Source organism: Saccopteryx bilineata, chromosome 1, assembly GCF_036850765.1.
Source record: "Saccopteryx bilineata isolate mSacBil1 chromosome 1, mSacBil1_pri_phased_curated, whole genome shotgun sequence".
In the NCBI taxonomy this organism is placed as follows: Eukaryota; Metazoa; Chordata; class Mammalia; order Chiroptera; family Emballonuridae; genus Saccopteryx; species Saccopteryx bilineata.
In genome coordinates, this window is record NC_089490.1 from 43,724,824 (window position 1) to 43,748,858 (window position 24,035).

The 24,035-nt window shown below is 38.6% G+C and overlaps 1 protein-coding gene across 1 annotated transcript in view; it reads right to left on the reverse strand.

Annotated features, from left to right (window-relative positions):
• COL9A1 (collagen type IX alpha 1 chain) overlaps window positions 1-24,035 on the reverse strand; it is a 95,527-nt gene that overhangs the window by 29,987 nt on the left and 41,505 nt on the right. Inside the window, exons 19-28 of the mRNA XM_066253201.1 lie at window positions 20,819-20,872; window positions 17,719-17,772; window positions 14,816-14,869; window positions 13,038-13,091; window positions 12,841-12,894; window positions 12,314-12,367; window positions 11,823-11,876; window positions 10,506-10,550; window positions 9,415-9,468; window positions 9,258-9,311 (exon numbers count right to left, since the gene is read on the reverse strand). Coding sequence (XP_066109298.1) covers window positions 9,258-9,311; window positions 9,415-9,468; window positions 10,506-10,550; window positions 11,823-11,876; window positions 12,314-12,367; window positions 12,841-12,894; window positions 13,038-13,091; window positions 14,816-14,869; window positions 17,719-17,772; window positions 20,819-20,872 — 531 coding nt within the window. The remainder of the gene's footprint in view (window positions 1-9,257; window positions 9,312-9,414; window positions 9,469-10,505; window positions 10,551-11,822; window positions 11,877-12,313; window positions 12,368-12,840; window positions 12,895-13,037; window positions 13,092-14,815; window positions 14,870-17,718; window positions 17,773-20,818; window positions 20,873-24,035) is intronic.

A 24,035-nucleotide genomic window follows, 5' to 3' on the forward strand; every position in this document is an offset into this window, starting at 1 on the left:
AATAAAGAATTTTGCCTGTAAATTACTATTGCAACTTTGAAAAGGCATAGATAGTTGAAATTTATAAAATTTCTGAAATCAAATATTCTTTGTTCTACACATTTTTGCCTTAAATGCGTCTTAAGAGATTAAACAGACGTTGGAAAGTGCAATGTATAATGAGGATACACCAAAAGCAACTCTCAATGTCACTTTCTGAGCCAACTTCAATGTTTATTTGGAACATTAAGACATTTGAGAAGAGGAGCCACGTGACCTCTTCGATGCTTTTCCCTGAGAACTTCATGCAGTGTTATGCAGTCTGATAAAAAGCTTGTTTTATGTCTTTTCTTTCTTTTTTTTTTTTTTTTACAGAGACAGAGAGAGAGTCAGGGAGAGGGATAGATAGGGACAGACAGACAGGAAGGGAGAGAGATGAGAAGCATCAATCATTAGTTTTTCATTGCGACACCTTCGTTGCTCATTGATTGCTTTCTCATATGTGCCTTGACCATGGGCCTTCAGCAGACCGAGTAACCCCTTGCTCAAGCCAGCGACCTTGGGTCCAAGCTTTGCTCAAACCAGATGAGCCCGTGCTCAAGCTGGCGACCTTGGGGTCTCGAACCTAGGTCCTCCACATCCCAGTCTGACACTCTATCCACTGCGCCACCTGGTCAGGCCAAAGTTTGTTTTATTTCTAACGCATGTTCAACTATGCTGAACACTGAAGCTATTAGATAAATGATCACATTTCCTGGACAGTGTTATAAAAATAAAAGTAGCCTTTTGAGTTCATTTTTCTTTAAAGCAACATAACTTCATATTAATGTTTAATATTTATGAATGCTTCTGATAAGGTTATCCTGATCTGACCCATATACAATTCTTCATCTATAAGTTGAACAAGATGTCAAGGACCATAAACTTACTGAATTTTCTATTTCTCTAAAGGATTAAGGTATAATTTTGTGGCAGTCATTTCATATGACTTAGAGGTGATTTAAATGAAGTGCTCTTAAATACTTTTCAAATTTTTTATATAAGCAACCTGTCTAGTGTCTGAGTTTGGATAATAAATTGGTCCCTAACTCTGTGAGAAGCTTGGAAGCCAGAGACCATGCCTATGAGGATGGATGCTGGAAAGATGTAAGTCTAAGTGAAAACCAGCCACAGTGATAGATTCTTCTGTTCATCGTAAATCAAGATGGGGTTCCACCCCATTAACTTGGCTCAGCACTTCAAAGTTCAAGACAGATTTTCTTCAGTACGTCTGCTCTTTTGGCATTTTTAAATAATTTCTGAACTGCATCCTGATTAGATCCTAAATGTCACTGGGCTAATATAACATTAATTCACGGAACAATTAATAGTCATCAGTGGGGAAAATAATTAATCATATTGGAAGAAAACTCCGTTCTTCACACAACCTCCAGTATTCACTTCTAAATAAATGAACCATTATGTCACCTTATCCAACATAAAAATGATTAATGCCGTACTTTTTTTTTCTCTTTCACAATGAAAGGGCTAAATTAAAATAAAGGATTATATAACCTTTCACTTATTTCTGGAGAGATTCTCTTTCCAGTCAAAGACAGGATTTTCTCTACTGGAATCTTGCTTTTTATGTCTTTCAGGAAACTCTTCTTATTTAGTTCATAAGTATTTTTCAACCACTGGCAGGCCCTTGGTCCCTACGGAGGGCTCAGCACCTCAGGGTAGCAGCCTGCTCTGCTGCACCGTGTCCCCTTGACAGCCCAGCACACAGAGCTCCGGAGGAGGATCGGGGAAGTTATGTGTGTTTACTCCTACGTTGCTACAGAAATACATAGCATGTGGCACCCCCTTTGGACTTCGCTCTCAACCCATAAATCCCTGGCCATTCTAAACTTAGGTATTTCTATACAAACCATCTCACGGGAAGAAAAAAAACAAACAAACAACTAATGTTTATTTTTACAAAGACCAAATAATTTCAAACAAAGTGTTAGGGCAAGATTTTCTGATGGACATTTTTAAGATTTCTGTGTATTCCAAAAATATGCATATTCTTTCCCTCAGTTCTGGAATTTCATTTGTAACTAAGATGAACAGGAATAATCAGATATAAATAGTAATCTCTAAAAAAAAAACTAGGTTAGAGGCATTCTGCAGGAAGCAGTGAACCCTGACCTGATAGCCACAAGTGTGCTAAATAAATGATACATTTCGTATGTTTCAAAAGCTGTGATAATAACCACATTCTCAGATGTGGGCGAGAAAGGCTGGTATGAAAATGGTTATTAGGCCCAGTGGCTAATATCTACAAACCCCATAACAATAAGAGTTATGGCTTTTCACAAAAGAGTTGGAAGGAACCAAGAAAAAAAGCAAAATCCTACCATTAAAAATGTCAAGACCATAATAAAAGGCTCCAATTTTCCCTTGAATGCTCTCTGCCACCACAGATGTCTCCGTGTGCAGACACATCAGCCCATCCATTCCTATTTAAGAAGCCAATCTTAGTTTTAAAATAAGATACAGACCCTCTGCCAGTGATTCCTAACCGTGGCTGTGCATCAGAATCAGGAGAACTTTTTAGACATATATTTCACTGGATGTCTTCCGCCACTCCATCTCCCCACTCCTTCTCCATAATCCACTTTCCCCCAGATTCTGATACAGTGGGCTTAGGGTAAGACTTAGGAATCCGTTGGGGCTTGTGTTGTATCCATTCATCTTTACCAGCTTTACTGAGACTTTTGTTAAATGCTCACTACAAAAGTTCTATAAATACTAAAAATTAAAATGTGTTAAATATGTCCTGTACCATTAGAATTTGGCAAGCTAACTTCAAATAAAAACCATCCTGTGGAGCCATGACTTGAGCTATCAGACATTCGAGGGTAGAGGCGAGGATGTGGGCACTGAGCCCCGTTGCCAGGTCTGAAGGCTGGCTCTGCCCTGCATCAGCTAACTCAGGGCACACAACTTCACCTCTCGGTGCCTGGGTTTCCTCATCTAGAGAGTGTGGATTAAAACCAGTACTTATCTCATAGTGTTTTTGAGAGGATTGAATAGACCTTAAAGCACTTAAAACAGTGCCTGGCTCATAGTAAGCATAGAAGTGTTATTATTTTTATCCAAAGTTTTATTCAAGGACTAAAGAAATCAGTCAAAGTTATGTTTTTTAATTGAATGTTTAATTGCATGTTCTTTACCTTTTAAGTCTCCCACATTTCTTTAAAAGCAAACATTGTACCTGGAAGAAACAAGTCTCTAGTCCTCACTTCTCGAGTGTCTGTCAAGACCATCCATTACCAGGATGGCACCTTCTTTATAAACAAGTACAATAAGTCCTTATTTAATGACATCAATAGGTTCTGCAACTTTAAGTGAAATGGTGTAGAATTAAACCAAATTTACCATAGGCTAACTGATATAAACAAGGGTTAAGTTCCTGTGGCGTCTCATCAGTGTTAAGAAGAAATGATGTTGAATAAAATGAAATTATCTGAGGACCCACTATACTGGGAGCTACTTTGAATAGTTTGAATTGAATAATTCTATACAGTTTTTCCCCATGTATAAGACAATCCCATGTATAAGACACACCTTAATTTTAGGGCCTTAAATTTGAAAAAAAAAAGTATTACATAAAGTTATTGAACTCAAGTTTTATTCATCATAAAATTCATACAACTCCTCATCACTGTCAAAGCTCCCATCCATTAGCTTGTCCTCATCTATGTCTGATGACGAATCAGTCTTCAACAATGAGCGCAAAAACAAGCGCAAAAAATCGGAAAATACAAGTAAAAAAAGTCTACAAACACTGTATAAGACGCATCAAGTTTTAGACCCCAAATATTTTGAAATAAGGTGAGTCTTATACATGGGGAAATATGGCGCTTATTTCAATAAATACAAATAATGCTATTTGGAATTCTTCCTTTAAAAACAGAACTACTAGACTTTTAAAATATCACAGAAAAAAATGTCATCATATTTGTGTTGTTGTAATCATTTTACAAAAATAAATGGATTTTATTCCATTGTGCTCTAGACTTGATTGTGGTTGTAGTCTCCTGATTACCCAAAATGCTAACTAGCTGAAGAATAAACATTATTCTCGCCAATTTTAGAAATAGGATGTATACATGGAGATGTTCACTTGAAACCTGTGTGCTCTTATTAAACAGTGTCACCCCATTAAACTTCATTTCTAAATAAAAAAAAGAAATGGGAAATATAAAGCACTACACTTAGTCCATATCATACACTAAATGCCTCTTTTTGGCAAAGAAGATGCTGATTAACCCAGAGGATCAATTGTAATTTCTATCAACCATTGTGTTTACAAACCCATTTTCATATCAACACTGAAAGATCATATTAGTCCTACTACACTAATATTTTTAGGTTTGTCACAAAGACATTTTTTAATCTATTTAATTTTACAGAATTATATAGTTTCTATTTCTCTCCAGTATAGGTTTAAATATTCCCTCACACAAAGAGGTAGGTGAAAAGCTGTCTAAACCATTATAGCTGTTTCACAAATTATTGACAGGGATAACATCCCAGGGCCCGGGTGAAGTAGAAACAGAGCTTAGATCATTCAGCAAAGTTCCACAGGGGGCCTCTGTGCTGCGTTGATGGGGTGGGGGTGGGGGACTTCAGGAGCAATGAGATAGGCTTCTGTAACCCATGAGAGTATAATCTTCAGGGAAATGGGGTTCCATCACCATGGCGCTTATCCCAGTCTGGATCGTGAGAGCAGAGCAAACCCAACCCACTTAGCAAAAGCCCTAACAAGTTCTGGAAAAGGGATGTAGGCCAGGAACCGCTTCATGGTAGGACCAAATGAAAAGCCCCATCCGCGTGCCTGCTCTAAACCAGGAGTCAGCCAGACTCAGGTACAGACCAAGTGAGGTGTCATGGCAAAAGCCAGAAGCACGGTCCAAGGGCTGAAGGTACGTGCTCATGAGTTATCACCGGAGATGTCAAAAATTGTCAATGTTGTTTGCTGTGGCATTGGCAAAAGTTGACGGAACAATGGTGGAGAAAGGAGGAATACCACTTAATTTCAAAGACATGTTCCAGTTAGCTCTGGTCCATTAGCAGAACACATTAGATACAGGTTTTCATGCCTTCTACTGAGCTTCTCAGTTTAACATTTGCAAGAAAAACTGAACAGACTTGTAAGGATTAGCTGAAAATGTGTGAACTTATCTATGAAACTGAATTTAATGATGTAAAAATGCAAGAGCAAATGTGTCTTTCAGGAAGGAGACTTGGTGTGGGAACTCGGCTTCAGAACAGTAATATTTATAACCACTCATGACGCTTTCCTGAAAAACTTACAGTAGGTGAGGAGTCAGTTATTGCCCACATAAGCAGCATCGCAAGATTTATTATACCTCCAATTCCGTTCTTTTCAAGAAATATGTATTGAGAACTACCTTCCAGCAGACCCTGAGAAAAGAGCTGTAAGAAACAAGGGGGGGGGGGGGTCAGACACGTCCCCGCCTCCCTGCAGTTTCCACGGCACTGTGCCAAAGGCGGCCAAGGGGGGCGGGCTCAGAGTAAGGAGAGATCCCTTCCCTCTGGGGATAGGGCTTAATCAGAGATTATTTCATGGTAGAATTAACATTGCAATTACATCGACGAAGGCACAGGGGAAGCTGAGTCGGAGGGACGGAGAAGAAAGCCGCTAACTGCACGGTATAATGGAAGAGAACAGGCAGGCTGAGGAAGCGCAGAGAGAGTATTTGGGAATTAGCATGGAGTCCAGCTTGACTTGACTTTGAGCAAGGGAGAAATGGGAAGTAAAACTCAGGCACAAACAGACAGCTTCGGATTTTGTCCTTTTGTGGAGATCCATTAAAAATCTTTAAATGAAGAAGTAAAGTGACGATGAAAACTGTGCTTTGGGAAGACCAGCAAGACAGTGGGTGCAGACTCGGAGCGCCATCATTCCCCGGGTCTTTGCAATTGCGTTTGACATTTTTTGTTGGTTCCAAGACTGTGAGCACACTACTGGAATTCTACAGTGGAGGCCGCAGATACCAGACACCCTGCGACGTATGGGAGTCCTGGAGAGCAAAGAACTCGCCCAGCCATAATACCAAGAGCCCTGTCGGGAGGCACTGGCAGATGAAGGGAGGGCTGGAGCTGAGAAAGTAGATCAGGAGCTGACCGCAGTGATACCAGCAGCAGGGAGTGATCCGGCCCAGTGCTAAAGGCAGGATTGGAAAAGAAGAGTCAAATACAAGAGACCTTAGAAAAGGAGGCAGTTGAAGCAAAAGGTCCCAAGTGTCCCTTGATAGAGGATTGGATAAAGAAGATGTGGTACATATACACAATGGAATACTACTCAACCATGAGAAATGATGACATAGTGGCATTAACGACAACATGGATGGACCTTGAGAACATTATACTGAGTGAAATAAGTGAAACAGAAAAAGCTAAGAACTATATGATTTCACATATAAGTGGGATGTAAAACTGAGACTCATGGACACAGATAAGAGTGCAGTGGTTTCGGGGGCAGGGGGAGAAGGGAATGAAGAGAAACAAATATAAGGTGATGGAAAATGATCGGACTTTGGATGATGGGCATATACATAATCAACAGTTCAAATGCTGTAGAAACATTTACCTGAAACCTGTGTACTCTTATTGATCAATGTCACCCTATTAAATTTAAATTTCTAAATAAAAAATTTTTAAATATCTATTTTTATTAAAAAGAAGAAGAAAAGGAAGAAGAAGGAGGAGGAGGAAGAGGAGGAGGAGGAGGAGGGGGGGGGGAAGAAGAAGAAACAAAAGGTCCTACTGGAGGTAAGAAATGTGAAGGTAGAAGAACACCAAAGCCTGGAGCCTCAGTGACAGGGACAATCTGGACTCACAGAAACTCAAAAATCAAAACCTTAGTCAGACTCCAAAACTTGCACAGGCACAATTTCCTGTGATCTACCTCTTCTCACATGAGACTATCACACACACACACACACACACACACACACACACACACACATGCACACACAGGTACACACACGCCACCTCATCTCCTGCAGTTCTGCGTTAGTTGCTTTTCACATCCTGTGGCACTTTACTGGTGATGGGCCATGCCGTCTCCACCTGTCTCACTTTTTGTGTTCAGCATGTGGTCCTGGCAAACAGCAGGGGCTCCTCTATACAGTTTTCTGCTTTATGAAGTGAACACTAGACATAATAATGAATATTCTCAAAGTCCCAGTGCCCCTCTCCCATACTGTTAAATCTTTCAAAACCCATCACATAGCATTGTCATTGCTTTAGAAATGTGGCCTAGCCATAACTTCATTTCTTTGACACTCAATCTTAAGAAAAGTATTTTAATTAGATAGTCACAGCCTCAAGCAAGAGAGAGAAAGGCTAAGTGAGGAGTAAGACAGCAAGGGGCGTAATGAGGAGCAGGCTCTATTCCCTGGCTGCAGAGGAATTTACAGAAACCTCCTGGTCGACCTCAAGCCAGAGCTGTGAGAAGTGAAAACACTCCCGGTCACAAGGCACTGGGAGTATTTCGCTTTCTGAAAGCATGAAAGTCCTAACTCATCGTGCTCAAGAAATACTTTAAAAGAAGGTACATAACAGTGATTGAAAATAAATGTTTCTGTTTTTATCAGTTGGAGTTCTTTTCTCTTGCCCAGCAGACTTTCAAAAAAAAAAAAAAAGGAACTTTGGAAGGCCAGAGAGAATTTTTTAAAGTTAAATTCAAGTGCATAATGTTTCATTTCCAATCAGTTTCTCTCTGAGGGTTAAACTATATCTAGTGAGAAAATATGTATTGCTACATTTGCTGAAAAGTGGAAAGTCTGTCCGTTTCTCAAAAGATTAAACATAGAATTATCACATGACCTAGCAATTTCTCTTCTAGTTACATACTCGAGAGAAATGAAAAGAAATATATAAACAAAAACTTGTAGAAAATTGTTCGTAGCAGCATTATTTATAATAGCCAAAAAGTGAAAACAACCCCGATGTCCATCAGTGAGTGAATAGAAGAATAAAGTAAGTATAGCCATACAATTGAATATTACACAACAATAAAAATGAAGTGTTGTTGTGGCACAACACTGATGAACTTACACACATTGTGTTAAATGAGAGAAGCCAATAATTTAAAAACCCACATATCACATAACTGTTGATATAGAAACTTCAAAATAAGCAAATCTGTAGAGATGGAAACTAGAGTAGTGGTTGCTTAAGGCTGAGAGGATTGGGGAAAAGGTTGAATGACTACAAATGAATACAGTTCTTTTGTGGGAGATGAAATGGTCTAAAATTTACTGTGACAATGCTGAACAATTCTGTAAGTATACTAAAAATCAATTAATTATATATTTTAAGTGGGTGAATCATATAGCATATGAATTATCTCTCAATAAGTTGTTTTTTAATCACACTAAAATATTTCCTTCAACATGAGATGGGAGCAGAAAGGGTCATCATGCTTTTTTTAAAAAAAGTTCATTTTTATTTCCATTTTCTGACAAACAAGTCTATTTTATATCTAAATTGCTTTCCTGTTTCATTGTGTATCTAGACTAGTGGTCCCCAAACTTTTTTGGGCCACGGACCAGTTTAATGTCAGAAAATATTTTCACGGACCGGCCTTTAAGGTGGGACAGATAAATGTATCACGTGACCGAGACAAGCGTCAAGAGTGAGTCTTAGACGGATGTAACAGAGGGAATCTGGTCATTTTTAAAAAATAAAACATCGTTCAGACTTAAATATAAATAAAACAGAAATAATGTAAGTTATTTATTCTTTCTCTGCAGACCGGTACCAAATGGCCCAGAGACCGGTGTCCGCGGCCCGGGAGTTGGGGACCACTGATCTAGACTAGCGTGTGTTCAAACATCAGAAAGCATTCATGGATGAATGAATGAATGAATGAATGAATGAATGAATGGATGAATGAATGAATGAATGAATGGATGAATGAATGGATGGATGGATGGATGAATGAATGGATGAATGAGTGAATGGATGAATGGATGAATGAATGAATGGATGAATGGATGGATGAATGAATGAATGGATGGATGGATGAATGAATGGATGAATGAATGAATGGATGAATGAATGAATGGATAAATGGATGGATGGATGGATGGATGGATGGATGGATGGATGAATGAATGGATGAATGAATGAATGGATGAATGAATGAATGAAGGAGTGCCCAGCAAAGCCCTGAAAAGATATATTGAGAAGGTCCTAAAGAAAAGAATACTCACAGGAAGCCCCCGGGGTCCTCGGGGTCCCACCTCTCCTGGTGGCCCCTGTTGGCCCTGTTAATGAGGAAGGCAGGTAGAGAAAAAGTTAACATTCCCTAATCCCTTGCTTAGTGATTACAACAGGTTACAAGTGTGGAAAGAACGTAAGGTTTCTTACCGGTTTCCCTGAATTCCCCAGTTGGCCAGGTTTCCCTGGAGCGCCTGTGCTTCCCTAAAGGTGAGATGCAGCATAATTCAGACAGTAAGTAAGCATTACCAGCAATCTGTCTTACCCAGCCCAGGCATTTCTTACACTTAAATAGCATCAATTTCTTGACTTTACACTGAGAATGTGGGAGGATGTATAATCGCTTTCTTAGAGGATACATCAAAGTTCTTTAGATTTAGGATAATGTTTTCATGTTCCCAGAAGTATAGAAAAAGTGTCAAAAAATGAAAGTCAAATGTAAAAAAATAAAGGTCTTCAGCCTGGCAAGAATATGAAAGGACTTCTCTGTCTTTACTATATTAACTATAAATCTTTCTTTTTACCATTTCCACCTCCAATAACCTTCTTTGAGCCATTTTACCTGACATTGACAGTATTAAAATGATAAACAATCCTGCCACCATGAGGAAATGAGGATGTGCTGTAGAGAAAGTCCTCCCGGCAAGCTCCAGAGAAAGCCTACGCCTGGGACGCTGCCTCCACCACCAGCTGCTCACAGCCACTTCCGAGGGAGCATCTCTGCTCAACACTCTGTGGACCGCTAGGATCGGAGGGCTGTAGCCATTCAACCTAATAGTATCCAACTTCTACATTATCCAGTTTTATCGACTTTAATTTTTCTTTCATCTATGGTTGTTAATTACTAGAATATAAGCACTAGTTGATCTGTATGTGAACGAGATGCCTAATATCTTTTTAGTTTAAGCTAAATCATCTTAATAATATTCACTGGCATAATTGCTGTGGCTTAATAATATCTTCCTTATTTTACTTGCTTAAAAAACAACAAAACTTTCTCTGTTTTTTACTGGCAAAAGATGACACTTTCAAGAAGGAAATCTAATCAGCATCATTTTGTCAATGTATTTTTTCTGCAGCTGGGAAAGCGATGAGTATTTGAAGACATAAAGTCTTTTTGATTTCTCCTTAGCTTCAAAGATAAAATAAAAGGCAAGTTGTAAACATTAAAGTGATAAATACATTAGTAAATTAATAAAGAAATTAAGAAAAGTGTTAATTTAAAAGGCATACTCTTTTACCTTTTCACCGGCAATACCCTTTGCACCAGGAATTCCAGGCACCCCCTGCAAAAATACACACAGAACACGGGCTCGATCACCTTATCTGAGAATCTGTGAGCTGCCACGCCCACTGCACACTGCTCAGGGGCTGAGGGAATCATGCATGACAACCTCAAAGATTTAGTGTGGAAAGATTTGTCTTAGTTCTCCGACTCTGAACAGTCAGCTATAGAATTGTGCGAGTTTAGACGGTATTACTTCGCTGTATCTGGCTTAAGTCTGAACATTCGTAAAGCAAAGCTTACCTGTAAACTAGTTATTTTTCAAGAATGAACTTCCAAATTACAATTCAGCACCATTTGCAGGTCAATGGGAGTTCTTACTAGCATGATTTCATGTACAGAATAACAAAACAAGGACCTATCAAAAATCTTAAGATTAAGTTAAAAAAAAAAAAAAAAAAAGGAATGACAGGGCCCTGACCATGTTGGTCATTTAGTTAGAGTGTCGTCCTGATCCACCGAGGTGATGCATTTGATCCCTGGCCAGGACACACACAAGTGTCCACCAATGAATGCATAGATAAGTGGAAAAACAAATTGATATCTCTCTCTCTTTCTCTCTCTCTCTCTCACTCTCCCTCTCTCTCTAAAAATCAATACATAAATTTTTAAAATAAATTTTTTAAAAATGGCAGGAGAAAGCTGGGTCTAACCAAGATTCGCTACCATTGGGAGTCCTAATATTTTCTGATTATTTTTGAAGTGTTAGATAATAAACCGGAAGCTAGTCTTCAGTATTACCAAGTATTCCTTTTTAACTTGAAACATTTACTTCTGAAAAGCCAAAAATACATGTGGTATCATCCACATGAACTTCCAACCACTTTAATGAATAGAAACACCAATTTGAATCATGCAAAGCAGCACAGAGTCAAAAAAAAGTGATATCTATGTCTCACATTGTTCCTGAGCATATTGTCAACCCTCTTATGGGTCAACTGTGCTAACAAGAACTTCAAAACTGGTTGAAAGTAGGAGAAAGTATATGACCCTGGCCCACAGTTCGAAGTTAGTAAAAAGATAAAAAGAACATTCCGTGAATTCATGAGAGAAGAGGGATGCACTAAATATAAAATTAAAAGTTAGTATTTTATTAATAAAATAACTAGCTATGCAGAGAAAAAGTACAAAAATGTAACTGTAAATTAAAGCATCATATCCTCCCAAGGACTTATCAAATTACTTGACATGTTTCTCCTCAAAATTCATATTTATGCTTATAAACCAATATATGCATATAAACCAGTAAGCATTTAAAGAATTCAGTACTTACAGGTAGCCCCTGCAATCCTGCATCACCAGGAGGCCCAGGTTTTCCTGGATCACCCTGAAAAAAAAAACTTTAAATGGCATCTTTGAACCTGTATGAACTGCTATTTTTGTTTTAAGAAAAGGAAGGACACAGAGCTTCTCAGTAAAAGGCTTATCCCTTCAGCTGCCCTTACATGCACTTCTGTAATGTGATCCAGCTCAGGGCAGATGTTGGGGTGGGATAGGATTTAGGACGAAAATTCAATCAAAATACACAGTTCCCTTCAGCTTACTTTCACCAATGGGACAATTTTACTGAGTTCCTAAAACCAAACAAGAGGCATACTATTCTCATGAGCGTTTTGAATTGACACTTGATTAAAAAATTAAAAGAAGGAAAGAAAGCCAAAACCAGCTAAATAAATCTCCCAGTAATGTAGGAATGGAAATGACATGCTTGGCCGGCCAGAGCAAAGAGGCCCTATTAACTCCTGGACTGAATCACACAGCTACCTTTGATCCGGGAATTCCAGGGATCCCCTCGCGGCCATCCACACCTGGCAAGCCCTAAAGACACACAAAGAAATACACTCTCTTAGAATCTGTCACATTCTTCTTTCTTTCATTATTTTTTTCTTCTTTTCTCTTTTTTGACAGAGACAGAGAGTCAGAGAGAGGGACAGATAGGAACAGACAGACAGGAAGGGAGATGAGAAGCATCAGTTCTTTATTGCAGCACCTTAGTTATTCATGGATTGCTTTCTCATATGTGCCTTGACCAGGGGGGCTACAGTAGAGTAAGTAACTTCTTGCTCAAGCCAGTGACCTTGAGGTCAAGCCAGCAACCATAGGGTCATGTCTATAATTCCATGCTCAAGCCAGCGACCTCAGAATTTCAGACCGGTGTCCTCTGCATCCCAGTCTGATGCTCTATCCACTGCGCCACCGCCTGGTCAGGCTCCCTTCATTTTCTAAAGTTTTATTATGAGTTAATTATCACTTTGAAAAATGTGAGTTGATGACTAAAGCTCAAGACATACCGTGTCTCCTTTGGACCCAGGGAGACCAGGAATTCCTCTGGAACCTTGAGCCCCCTGCAGGGCAGAAGGAAAAGGGTAGACAAAACATACTCAATTATCACAATACTTAGCACATGTCAAAGAGACAAGCATAATCAGCAGATGATGCTGAAAAGCATAATGCCTGTAGTCACAATTAACACTAAATTTGAACTCACTCTATCACCCTTGGGACCTGCTTCTCCTGGAGATCCTCGCTGTCCTTGATCACCCTGTATGAAAATAGAATTTTGTTACTATAAGCAAAAGTTACTTATTGGTAGACTTTTGAAATTATAAAATGCCATCGACGTTACCTTACTACAGCTCTTTCCTCCCAAAGGCTTTGCTCTATCATGGATGCCTAGCTCAAAAAATCTTTTTATAAAAATTATGTCTTAAAACAATGACTTTCCATAAGGATCATTGAAACTTACATGTCTTCTAATTTCATTTTAAATGCATATGCTTCTGTTCTCTTTGGAGGTATAGGTATAATAAAACTCGGGTCCATACTGCAAGCAGCTTTGACATTTGTAGCTAGGTATACATATTAGCTACTCCCATGGACTATCATGGTGAGCTGAGGTTTGGATTAGTTGTCTACCTTTTCTCCATATTATTTAATTCCCCAGTTAATAGCTATGGATTCTGTCAAAATTATCAAACTAATGTTGATATATGATATAGGTGGCAACAGATGAGAGAATGTACCTTTCTAACATACAGTTTTAGTTGAATTGACTATTGTACTCTAAAACTTCAAAAAGCTGCCTATTGATACTAGATCAGTTCCCATTGCTAAGATGGGCATTAAACACTCTCCACAATGTGATTCTGCCTTATCCATTCAATTTCACCTTCTCAACAGAAACGTTCCACTCCAGTGGCCGCCTCTGTGATAGTATCCCTATCACCAATGGTGGACCTTCTCACGTGCACTCTGTGGGGCTCCAGGCCAACCTTCCTCTAAGGTCCTCTTCCTTGGATTACCTTCACCGCAGGTTCTAGTGCTTGACCTTATCATGTATGGTTCAGTTACATTCTGTCTTTTCCACTGAACTATATAGGACCTTGGTATTTAGAAATTCTATTTTACTTATACCTTTTCTAGGTTATTATTAACGCATGGCTTTTTTATTTACTTCCAGAAAAGGTGTGAGGCAGCCTACAATAATGACACATATATCAGAGGCGGTTGAAATAATGAGATCAGAAATCATAAAATCATAAATAAAGTAAAGAATAGGACTACCCAAGAGCCCAACATGAAATAGTTACTGTAATTCTGACAACCAAACAACCTGACAACCAAAACAAAAGGAAAACACAAGAAACATAAAACCATAACAATTTGACTTCACCTGTGAGAACAATAAAACCTATCTGAACCCAAGAAAGAGATACTTGTCTTAATTTAAAATACTTTAAATTAATATAAAAACTATTGCCCATTTTCCGCTCTAATTATTCACATGTAAAAGACACTTGCAGCAGTGGGTCAGAGTAATGGCGGAGTAGGAAGCGATACCGATAAATCTCCCCCAAAACTCAACAAGATCTTCAACCAGAAACAGAAAAACCTATACTTGGAGCTTCCAGATTCTTCGCAATACACCCAAAGGTATGATTGAGTGAAAAATTGGCTAAATATATAACCAAACCCCGAAGGAAATAGGGAGTAAGAAATGCTCCGCCTTCCTCACTAACCTAAACGGGGCGGCTTTCTCTGGTAACTGTGAATATAGAAACTGAGGCGGGCAAAGGGGGTGAATAGATCCAGGCCGCCGCAGCAAAAACGGCCGAACCAGGCTGTGGCTCAGAGATCCAAGCCGAGGAAAAAAAAAAAAAAAAAAAAAAAAGACACTTGCACACCACACATATAGCAAAAAAATCTATCACTGCTCATTGCTAAAATAAAATCTTTCATTGGGTTTTGTAAAAGAAGTTTACTTACAGGTGCACCAGGAATACCTCGAGGCCCGGATTCTCCATCAAAGCCTCGAGCACCCTGCAAAAAGAAAAAAGAAAAAAAAGACAGATATTAAATTGAGATCAGTCATGTATGTTAAAGGGCATATCAGTCTTTCTAAAGAACTGTAATAGCCAGATAAAAAGGAAGTTTTGTGTGTCTAATATATATTTTATACATCAGTGAACCCCAAAAAGTAGTTAATAAGACACCTGAAAAATGAAAACTCTACTTCACATCTTCTCATCCCACCAAAAATACTTCCACCCAAACTTTGATAGCATTCTGGATATTTTAATTTAACACTGCACCCATTCTTGTTACTGACATGAACTAAAAACACAGCCACTATTTAGAGGACTTGGCCAATCTATTGGAAGAGGTTTGGTAGTCACCCTCCACGATTCTCAGGACTCTGATGGGAACGCATTAATGGCGAAGGCCAAGGGACCACCCAAAAAATAGCAGCCATGAGCTCGGCTGCTGCTAGAGCTGTGGGAAGGGTCTCGGGGACTCTGGATTTCCATCAAGAAAGAATCAGGTTTAGAATCAGAAGTCCAGCCATGCAATTGGAAGAATTAATTGTAAAAAGGATTTTAACTCCCCCTCCTGGATAGATGTTAAGTTCAGTTTGCATATTGTAACCCAACTATTCTCTCAACAACAGATTCCCCCTACCAAGCAATGGGTGGCGTAAGAACCACGAAGCTTTATAAATCTAATTATCTGTAGGTTATATCTGACTTAGTTATGTATTTTACATATAATCTCCGTGTTTCCATTATAAAAATCAAAATGTAATTTTAAAACAAAAAAAGTATGGTATATTTTTGTTGCTCTCTACATATGCTGCATAAAATACAAGCCACTTCTTTAAATTCTTTTCTCTTCTACAAATGAATGAGAAGGTGTAAAGGCAACTGAAGAGAACAGGTCATCTCCTAATGAACAGGGTTGAGATGGAGAGATGGTAACATAACTGAAAACAGTCAAGAGAATTGAATAAATGTCAGGCCAAGAAAACCAGGGAGACAGTGTCTATAGTAAGAATTAAAAATGAGGAAACCTTTGATAGGAGTTTCAGACATAGGTAGAATCAAAGAAAACACCACAGAAAAAGCACCAAAGAACCTTGAAATTCTTTGACCCCTAAAAAATGGAGAAGAGCAGAAGGCATTTTCCATCCACCAGGGAAGAAAAGGTTTGGAAAACCTGAAAAAGACCTTGAATTCATTCATCCTGTGTTGTGAGAGCAACGCCCAGCCTTTGCATTATAGAAATGGCTTCCCTGCACTTTCTCTCTCCTGCTGTTCAGCATCAGCTCAGCTACAGACTGCTGTTACTAGGTAACCGCTCCATGGGTCTGAGTTCATGAGAAGAGCTTTTTCATATTTTTTTATTGGAAGCAATTTGACAGAAATCAGAGGAAATGAGAAATTTTGAAAAATACCAAGTAGAAAAATACTTCAGATAAAAAGCATATCCAGATTAGTAATTGGTTTCAAAGTGAGGGATCACATATATTAGGACTGATTTAAATCCAGAAAAAAGCAAAGGCCTGGGTATCAGCAACTTTGAAATAAATGCTATTTATTATTTCATAACAGAAAAGATACTCATAGAATGTTACTTCAGGTAACATGAATATAGAAACATAAAATATTTTTTAAGTGCAGTATTTTTAGAAAAGATTGAGCATGCCTAAAAGAGACAAAGAAAGGTTGAAAAAAATAAAATTGAAGAAATTAGTCACAAAATCATTCTTCCAATACACAAAAATGTGTATCTCTTCTTTAAAAAATTTCATTTATTGAGTACCTACAATATGCGAATTATTCTTGTTTAGTTGTTAATAAAAGGCTGTATACGTCTGTGTGAATTGACCCAATTAGCTATTAGCCTTAGAAGTTCTAAAGAGAACAGGGCGAGAGTCAGAAGCAGTGATGGGCAAAAGTGCTTTTGTTCTTTTCAGGAGCCTACAAATTGGATTTCCTAACATACTTTCTGAGAAGCAATAACCATTTTCTTAAAGACTGGTAAAGAAGCTAGACACAACCCTACACACACACATGCATGCACGCAGAACAAGAAAACCATTTCTGAGCACATCATGAACTATCGGGTTTCCATTGTTTTTGCTTATGGTATGCACTCAGCCAAGCGTTCCCTGGCCCCTATCTCCCACCAACAGCAACGCCTAGTCTTTCTGGGCCCCAAGTCCGTCCTGAGCCCTCCCAGTTCCGCTACCCCCCTTCACTCCCTCTTAGCTCTTGCCTTCAAATGATGTCTCTCCTGTTTACATTGTAACTAACTCTCTGTTTCTTCTCAATAAATAACAAACTTGCAGAAGTCTTTATGCCTCTTTGAATCTCCCCAGCATCTCCCAGAGTACCTTGCTGTGGAAACACTAGAAGAATCTGGTTTCTGTGACCAAGTTAAGAACAGGCTGGTGAACTCCAGCCACACTTGTACAGTCCCTGTTAAGGGCAGAACTCAGCTAGCAGCTTTGCAGGAGAGTGACTGATGGCCCCAGTGTCCCTGTGGGCATCCTGCCTTCTCTCACCCCTCCCTTTCCATCTACCCCTCTCTTAGCCTGGCTCTAGGTACCGCGTCAGCACTATCAATGTGAACTATTAATAATGATAAAGAGACAACATATAACAGCCCTGTGTATAACTATGAATCTATTTAAAATATATAACACATAAGTCTAATGCATACTACTCATTTCTATCAGCTATGTTTATGACAGAAATCTGAAACCCTAACCAAACGTCTACAAAGCACCAAATAAAAAATGAAAAGTGATGGTGCTGAAGATAAGAAGATATTTTTAAAAGGCCAAAATTTAAACATTTACACATGTTGGTATCGTATCATTGTCTTACTTTTTCTCCCTTTTCCCCTACTATGCCGGTGATGCCCCTCAGTCCTTGAGCGCCCTGGAAATAAAAAAAGAAAGAAAGAAAGAAAGAAAGAAAGAAAGAAAGAAAGAAAGAAAGAAAGAAAGAAAGAAAGAAAGAAAGAAAAGTAAATTATTATAGTTAAAGCACACATTTGTTTATCTCATCATGAAAACTGATCCAGAAAAAGGATGTTATCATAACCTAAGGTAACATTAACAAATAATGGCATCACACGTGAACTACTCTAGTTTAGAAAGAAAAATCCAAGGATAGTTCTTCTGATAATAAATCCTTTTTTAAAATTCTGAAGCCTTACACCAACCGGGAGTTGGAACAATTACTGATGACCAAAGAAAAAGTAAATATCACTAGTATAAGTGAATTATGGTAACATATATGACTTAGCTTTTAACTCATATACAGAATACACTGGAATTCCCACCTCCTTCACATTTGTAAATTGGTTACATGTAACATCGTTGTAATTTTAGACCTTGGAATATTTTTCCTCCCTAGTGCATGCCATCAAAGGCAATTGGCTTCCCAGGCTAACCCACAAAAGCTTGTGTCTTGTATAAGAGCCAGAGTCTCCATTAACCACTTGTACTCATTATTCATGGCACCATTTCTATGCTGAATGGTTTCTGAATTCCAGTATGGTCTAGTAGGAACCCATCTCACCCAATCTCAGGCACAGGAGCGGGTAATTCTAAAATAGGAGTGTGGAGTGTAATTCCTAGTATCCTTTTCAATACTGAAATGTTACCATTCTCGACTTTCTGGCCCCACAGCAGCTGCACTCCAAAAATGAATTCTGTCAACAAGCGAGCCTGCAAGCTCCCGTGGGAACAGCAGGGGGCAGACGCTCCACCCGGAGGCGGGGCAACTACTGAACACGTACTAACTGTCCACTGTAACCGGCTTACAATAAAGTAGCTCTAAGCCAGTCATTTCCCTTGTGCTGTCACTTGGAAAAATGGGACATTCCAGGGCCAGCTCTGTACCCAGGTCAGTCACAAAGTCTGTCAGATCAGTTGGGATTGCCCTGAAATACAAATATGCAGGATGAGCCAGGTTAGGATACCTGCTTAGGATATAATGGGACATGTGGCCGTATCAGATGAAAACTGCTCTTTCTGAAAATTCTACAAAGAACTCCAAAAATATTTTAGTCATCGTGATGACATGACAATGCCACATATCGTCTCTCAAGGTGACTACTTTGAAGGGCAGAGCTTGTTTATAAATGTTTCAAAAAGCATTTTTAAAGAAAAAAAATCTGTACAGTACTTCATAGATGTATGTTAAAAAGGTGAAAATCTGTGAATTTTACAGAAACATTTTGACATAGCCACTCTCAAACACCAGAAGGTCAGCGAGCACAGTGATATCCCCCAATGGACCACTTGAGCCATGCGGCACCCAACAGTGACCCTTAATCCATGTATACTTTTTTAAATGTGAAGAGATAAAGCAAAGAAAAAATAATTCATAGACACAGACAATAGTATGGATTTGCTGGAAGGAAACGGGGTGGGGGGAGGGAGAAGAGGGCAGAGGGGGTAAATGGTGATGGAAGGAGACTTGACTTCGGGCAGTGAGCACAGTGCAATGGACAGAGGATCTATTACAAAACTGTACACCGGAAACCTATATAGTTTTATTAACTAATGTCACCCCCAATAAATCCAATTATCAAATTAAAAATATAAAGAATAAAATACGCAGTATACAAACAAAAAAAATGCTGCTAGCAAAATCCTGTTCATAGGATCTTTGGGAATGGCTTTTTAAATAACTTCTTAAGTCCCTAAATTTTCATCAGATCAAAAAAAAAAAGCATATATTTCTCACACTATCTCTATTTCCCACTTGCAAAATAGAGTCTATCTCCTTATTGTTTCATATCGAAGGCTCAAGGAAGGTAAGCCTCTAGAACAAATACTTTAGGCTTTTCAGATTCTCTTAAAGTTCTCACATGGCTTAAAAGCCAAGTCCATTTCTTATTTTTTTTTAATTTTTTTATCAACTTTTTTTTTTAGAGTTTATTTATTCATTTTAAAGAGAGGAGACTGAGAGACAGAGAGAAAGAAAGGGGGAGGAGCAGAAAGCATCATCTCCCATATGTGCCTTGACTGGGCAAGCCTGGGTTTTGAACCGGCGACCTCAGCATCCCACTGTGCCACCACAGGTCAGGCCCAAGTCCATTTCTTACAATGTCTCTGACTCGTTTCCTTTAGCCTAATGTCCTGTCAGCTCTGGTGAGCACTAATCTTCACAGCTCCCTGAACCTTTATGAGAGGCCGTTTACTCAGGGAGAGTAGAACAAGGGAATGAAGGCTGGCCCCTGGTTTGTCTATCTTAACTCTTATTTCTGAGAAAAGGAGCCAACCTTGTGTTTTACAGTCCATACCTTGGGAAACTGCAATGTTCAATGAATAGCCAGAAATTATTATTTCCATCATTGTTATTACTCATTGTGACAAAAAAAGTATAACAATTCCACTTTCATATACTAAGGTAATGTAAATTCTGATTTAACAAACATTTTAATGTGAAGGATGCTGATACCCCCTCCCCCCAATTACCTCACTGTGCATATTATTGCAGCAATCTGCTGATGCAGAAGGGACCACATTTTTATTAAAAGACATAATAATGAGCAATTAAAAATGTTCTAATTACAATGAACATTCTATAATTCTAATTATAATGATTACATGCGGCATAAGCTACATTAAATCCAGTACCTGCTGAATATTCAGGATACACATAATTTTCTCATTAGATCATGCGATAGTACCATAGCACATAAAAAATATATATCTTTCCCTTGTGTTCAATTTTTTTTTTCAGATTGCCTAGCCCTGAAAACTTGTAAATGAATGGATTTAATTATAGGTAGAATTTTTTGTTAAAAAAGTGCTTAAATGTACAAAGGAGATTCTTTCCTGTTTGGAAAAAAAATAGTATCATGTTAATATAATATTATTAATCCAAATACCATATAGAAAATATTCTAAATGTCATGAAACAAAGAATATTTCCTTGTCTTAGTTAAGTATTTTTAAAAATACTTTACTGGGGGTCCTTGAGCTCCAACTTCTCCTGGTTCTCCCTGGTCACCTTCTTCACCCTAAAAAGCAACAGGATAGCACACCTCACATTATTCTAGCAAACAAACTTAGAAATAGGCCTGGTCTAATAAATTTAAATTTATTTGGCATCCTTGAATTACTCTACTATATCTTTAAAAATATTTTATAAGAGCAATTATATTAATGGTAGAACATTCAGAAAATACAAAGAAATACACAAATAAAGTCACCTACATTTCATCGCTCAACTATAAATACCAGTAACATTTTAGATGCTTTTCAAAAGAAAGAGGGCAGCAGGAGAGAAAGGGGGAGAGAGAGACAGACACAGAAAAGGAGAGAACATGTGTGCGTTCCTGTTTCAGGTGTGTGTGTGTTGTGGGGCTATTACTAGAAAAATAAGGTCATACTATGCAAACTTTTCCATAAAAGACAATATAATTTAATCATGATCTTTTTTTTTTTTTTTTCTGTATTTTTCTGAAGCCAGAAACGGAGAGAGACAGTCAGACAGACTCCCGCATGCGCCCGACCAGGATCCACCCGGCACGCCCACCAGGGGGCGATGCTCTGCCCCTCCGGGGCGTCGCTCTTTTGCGACCAGAGCCACTCTAGCGTCTGGGGCAGAGGCCGAGGAGCCATCCCCAGCACCCGGGCCATCTTTGCTCCAGTGGAGCCTCGGCTGTGGGAGGGGAAGAGAGAGACAGAGAGAAAGGAGAGGGGGAGGGGTGGAGAAGCAGATGGGCGCTTCTCCTGTGTGCCCTGGCCAGGAATTGAACCCGGGACCTCTGCACGCCAGGCTGACGCTCTACCACTGAGCCAACCGGCCAGGGCCTAATCATGATCTTTATTTATAACTTTTCTTCTTATTATTATTATTTTGGTGCCATATGCAAAATTTTAATGTATTTAAATCAGCCTTTCTTTTCATGGCTTATACCTTTGATGTCAGTCATAAAAATAGATTTTCTACCTCTCAAAAATATAAATATTTCATCTATATTTTTCTCCTAGTAATTTTATAGTAAAAATATTTAATTACCAGTAATTTATTTTGATGTAAAATATAAGATATAAGTCTATTTTCTTTTTTTTTCTAGTAAGTGGCCACTTGCTCTAATATCACTTATTGAATAATACATTCTCTCCACATAGGCTAGATAATTCATCTTTAATATGTACAAAATTGTTAAATATATTTGTTTTCAGACTTATTTTACTCTACTGATCTGTTGTATGATGTTGCCAATACCGCAACATTTTATATATTAAAATTTTATAATATATCTCAATCTCAGGTAGAGAGATTCTTTTACCTTTAATTTTCATTTATAGTCACTCTTATTTTCAGTTCTCTTAAATGTTTCCTCTTCTGGGTGAACTTTAGAAATTGTTGTACAGATCTTCACGAAAATACTACTACTTCACATTAGGACTGCCTTACATAAACAGATTAACATGCAGCCATTTCACTGGCTTTTTCATTGGAACCACCTCTCCCCACTGTCAATCATAGGTACTTAAAGAATACAACCTGAATATAATAAAGAGACTAACACTACTACGTAAAATTCATAATTCATGGAGTGGATATCAATAGATGCCTATAACTGAATGCTACTTGTAACCATAAAAACAACAGTGAATGATATGTTCATCATATCAATGCTAATGAAGTTTTTATTAACAAGGTTTGGGATAATTTCCCATAGATAGTTGATACATCTAAGAGTAATGTAGTTTATTTAAATATTTTACCAGTTGATGAGGAGCACATAACTAATCAATAACCACAAAGTTAAATGGCAAATTTAGAAGTAAAAATTCAATATTTTACTGAAAGATTTTTGGCTATTCACTCCTATGTTCATAAACAACTTTAAAAATCCTTTTATTTTTATTTTTATTTTTTGTATTTTCCTGAAGTAAGAAGCGGGGAGGCAGTCAAACAGACTCCTGCATGCACCCAACTGGGATCCACCCAGAATTCCCACCAGGGGACGATGCTCTGCCCATCTGGAGCATTGCTCCATTGCAACCGGGGCCATTCTAGTGCCTAAGGCAAAGGCCATGGAGCCGTTCTCAGCACCTGGGCCAACTTTGCTCCAGTGGAGCCTTGGCTACAAAAGGAGAAGAGGGAGATGGAAAGAAAGGAGAGGGGGAAGGGTGGACAAACAGACGGGTGCTTCTTCTGTGTGCCCTGGCCAGGAATCAAACCCGGGACTTCCACATACCAGGCTGACACTTTACCACTGAGCCAACCGGCCAGGGCAAAAGATCTTTTTAAACTAATTTGTTGAGTAGATTTAAGGCAAAATTGTAAATATGAATGCAAATTTCAGGCCCCTAGTCTCTTAATTCTTCATCATCCTGCTCTCAGTTTATAGTTCCATGCACCTGTTAACCATTTCAAGCTTCACTCTTCGATGAACAATTGTCATCCTCGTTTCTTATGTCAGTTTTCAAAGACACCACTGAAAGTTTTAAGTGACAAAACATGTATAAGTTAAAAGAGTTTTCCAAATTTTTCAATAAAAGGTTTGGCTGGTTACCTCACACACCAAAACGATTTGCAGTTTCCTCACTAAAATCAAAACAAATTTGAGAGTCCAGATAATTAACTTGTATTGGTATCAAAAATACTGGGGATTTTTTTTGTTTGTTTGTTTTTTACAGGGACAGAAAGAGAGTCAGAGAGAGGGATAGATAGGGACAGACAGGAATGAAGAGAGATGAGAAGCATCAATCATCAGTTTTTCGTTGTGACACCTTAGTTGTTCATTGATTGCTTTCTCATATGTGCCTTGACCACGGGCCTTCAGCAGACTGAGTAACCCCTTGCTTGAACCAGCGACCTTAGGTCCAAGCTGGTGAGCTTTTTTGCTCAAACCAGATGAGCCCACGCTCAAGCTAGCGACCTCGGGGTCTTGAACCTGGGTCCTTCTGCATCCCAGTCCGACGCTCTATCCACTGCACCACCACCTGGTCAGGCTCAAACATACTGGTTTTAAGGGAAAGTGGAGAGATACTCTGATTAACACCTTCATCCCCAGAAAAAAAGGGGTCACCAAAAGAAGAAGGAAAAGATGCATGACATCAAAAATAATAAACATCTATATCTGCTTTACTACAACTATTACCTTTGGAATATCTTTTGGAGCAATTTAATATTATTACACACCTATTATTTTGTGGTTAGAT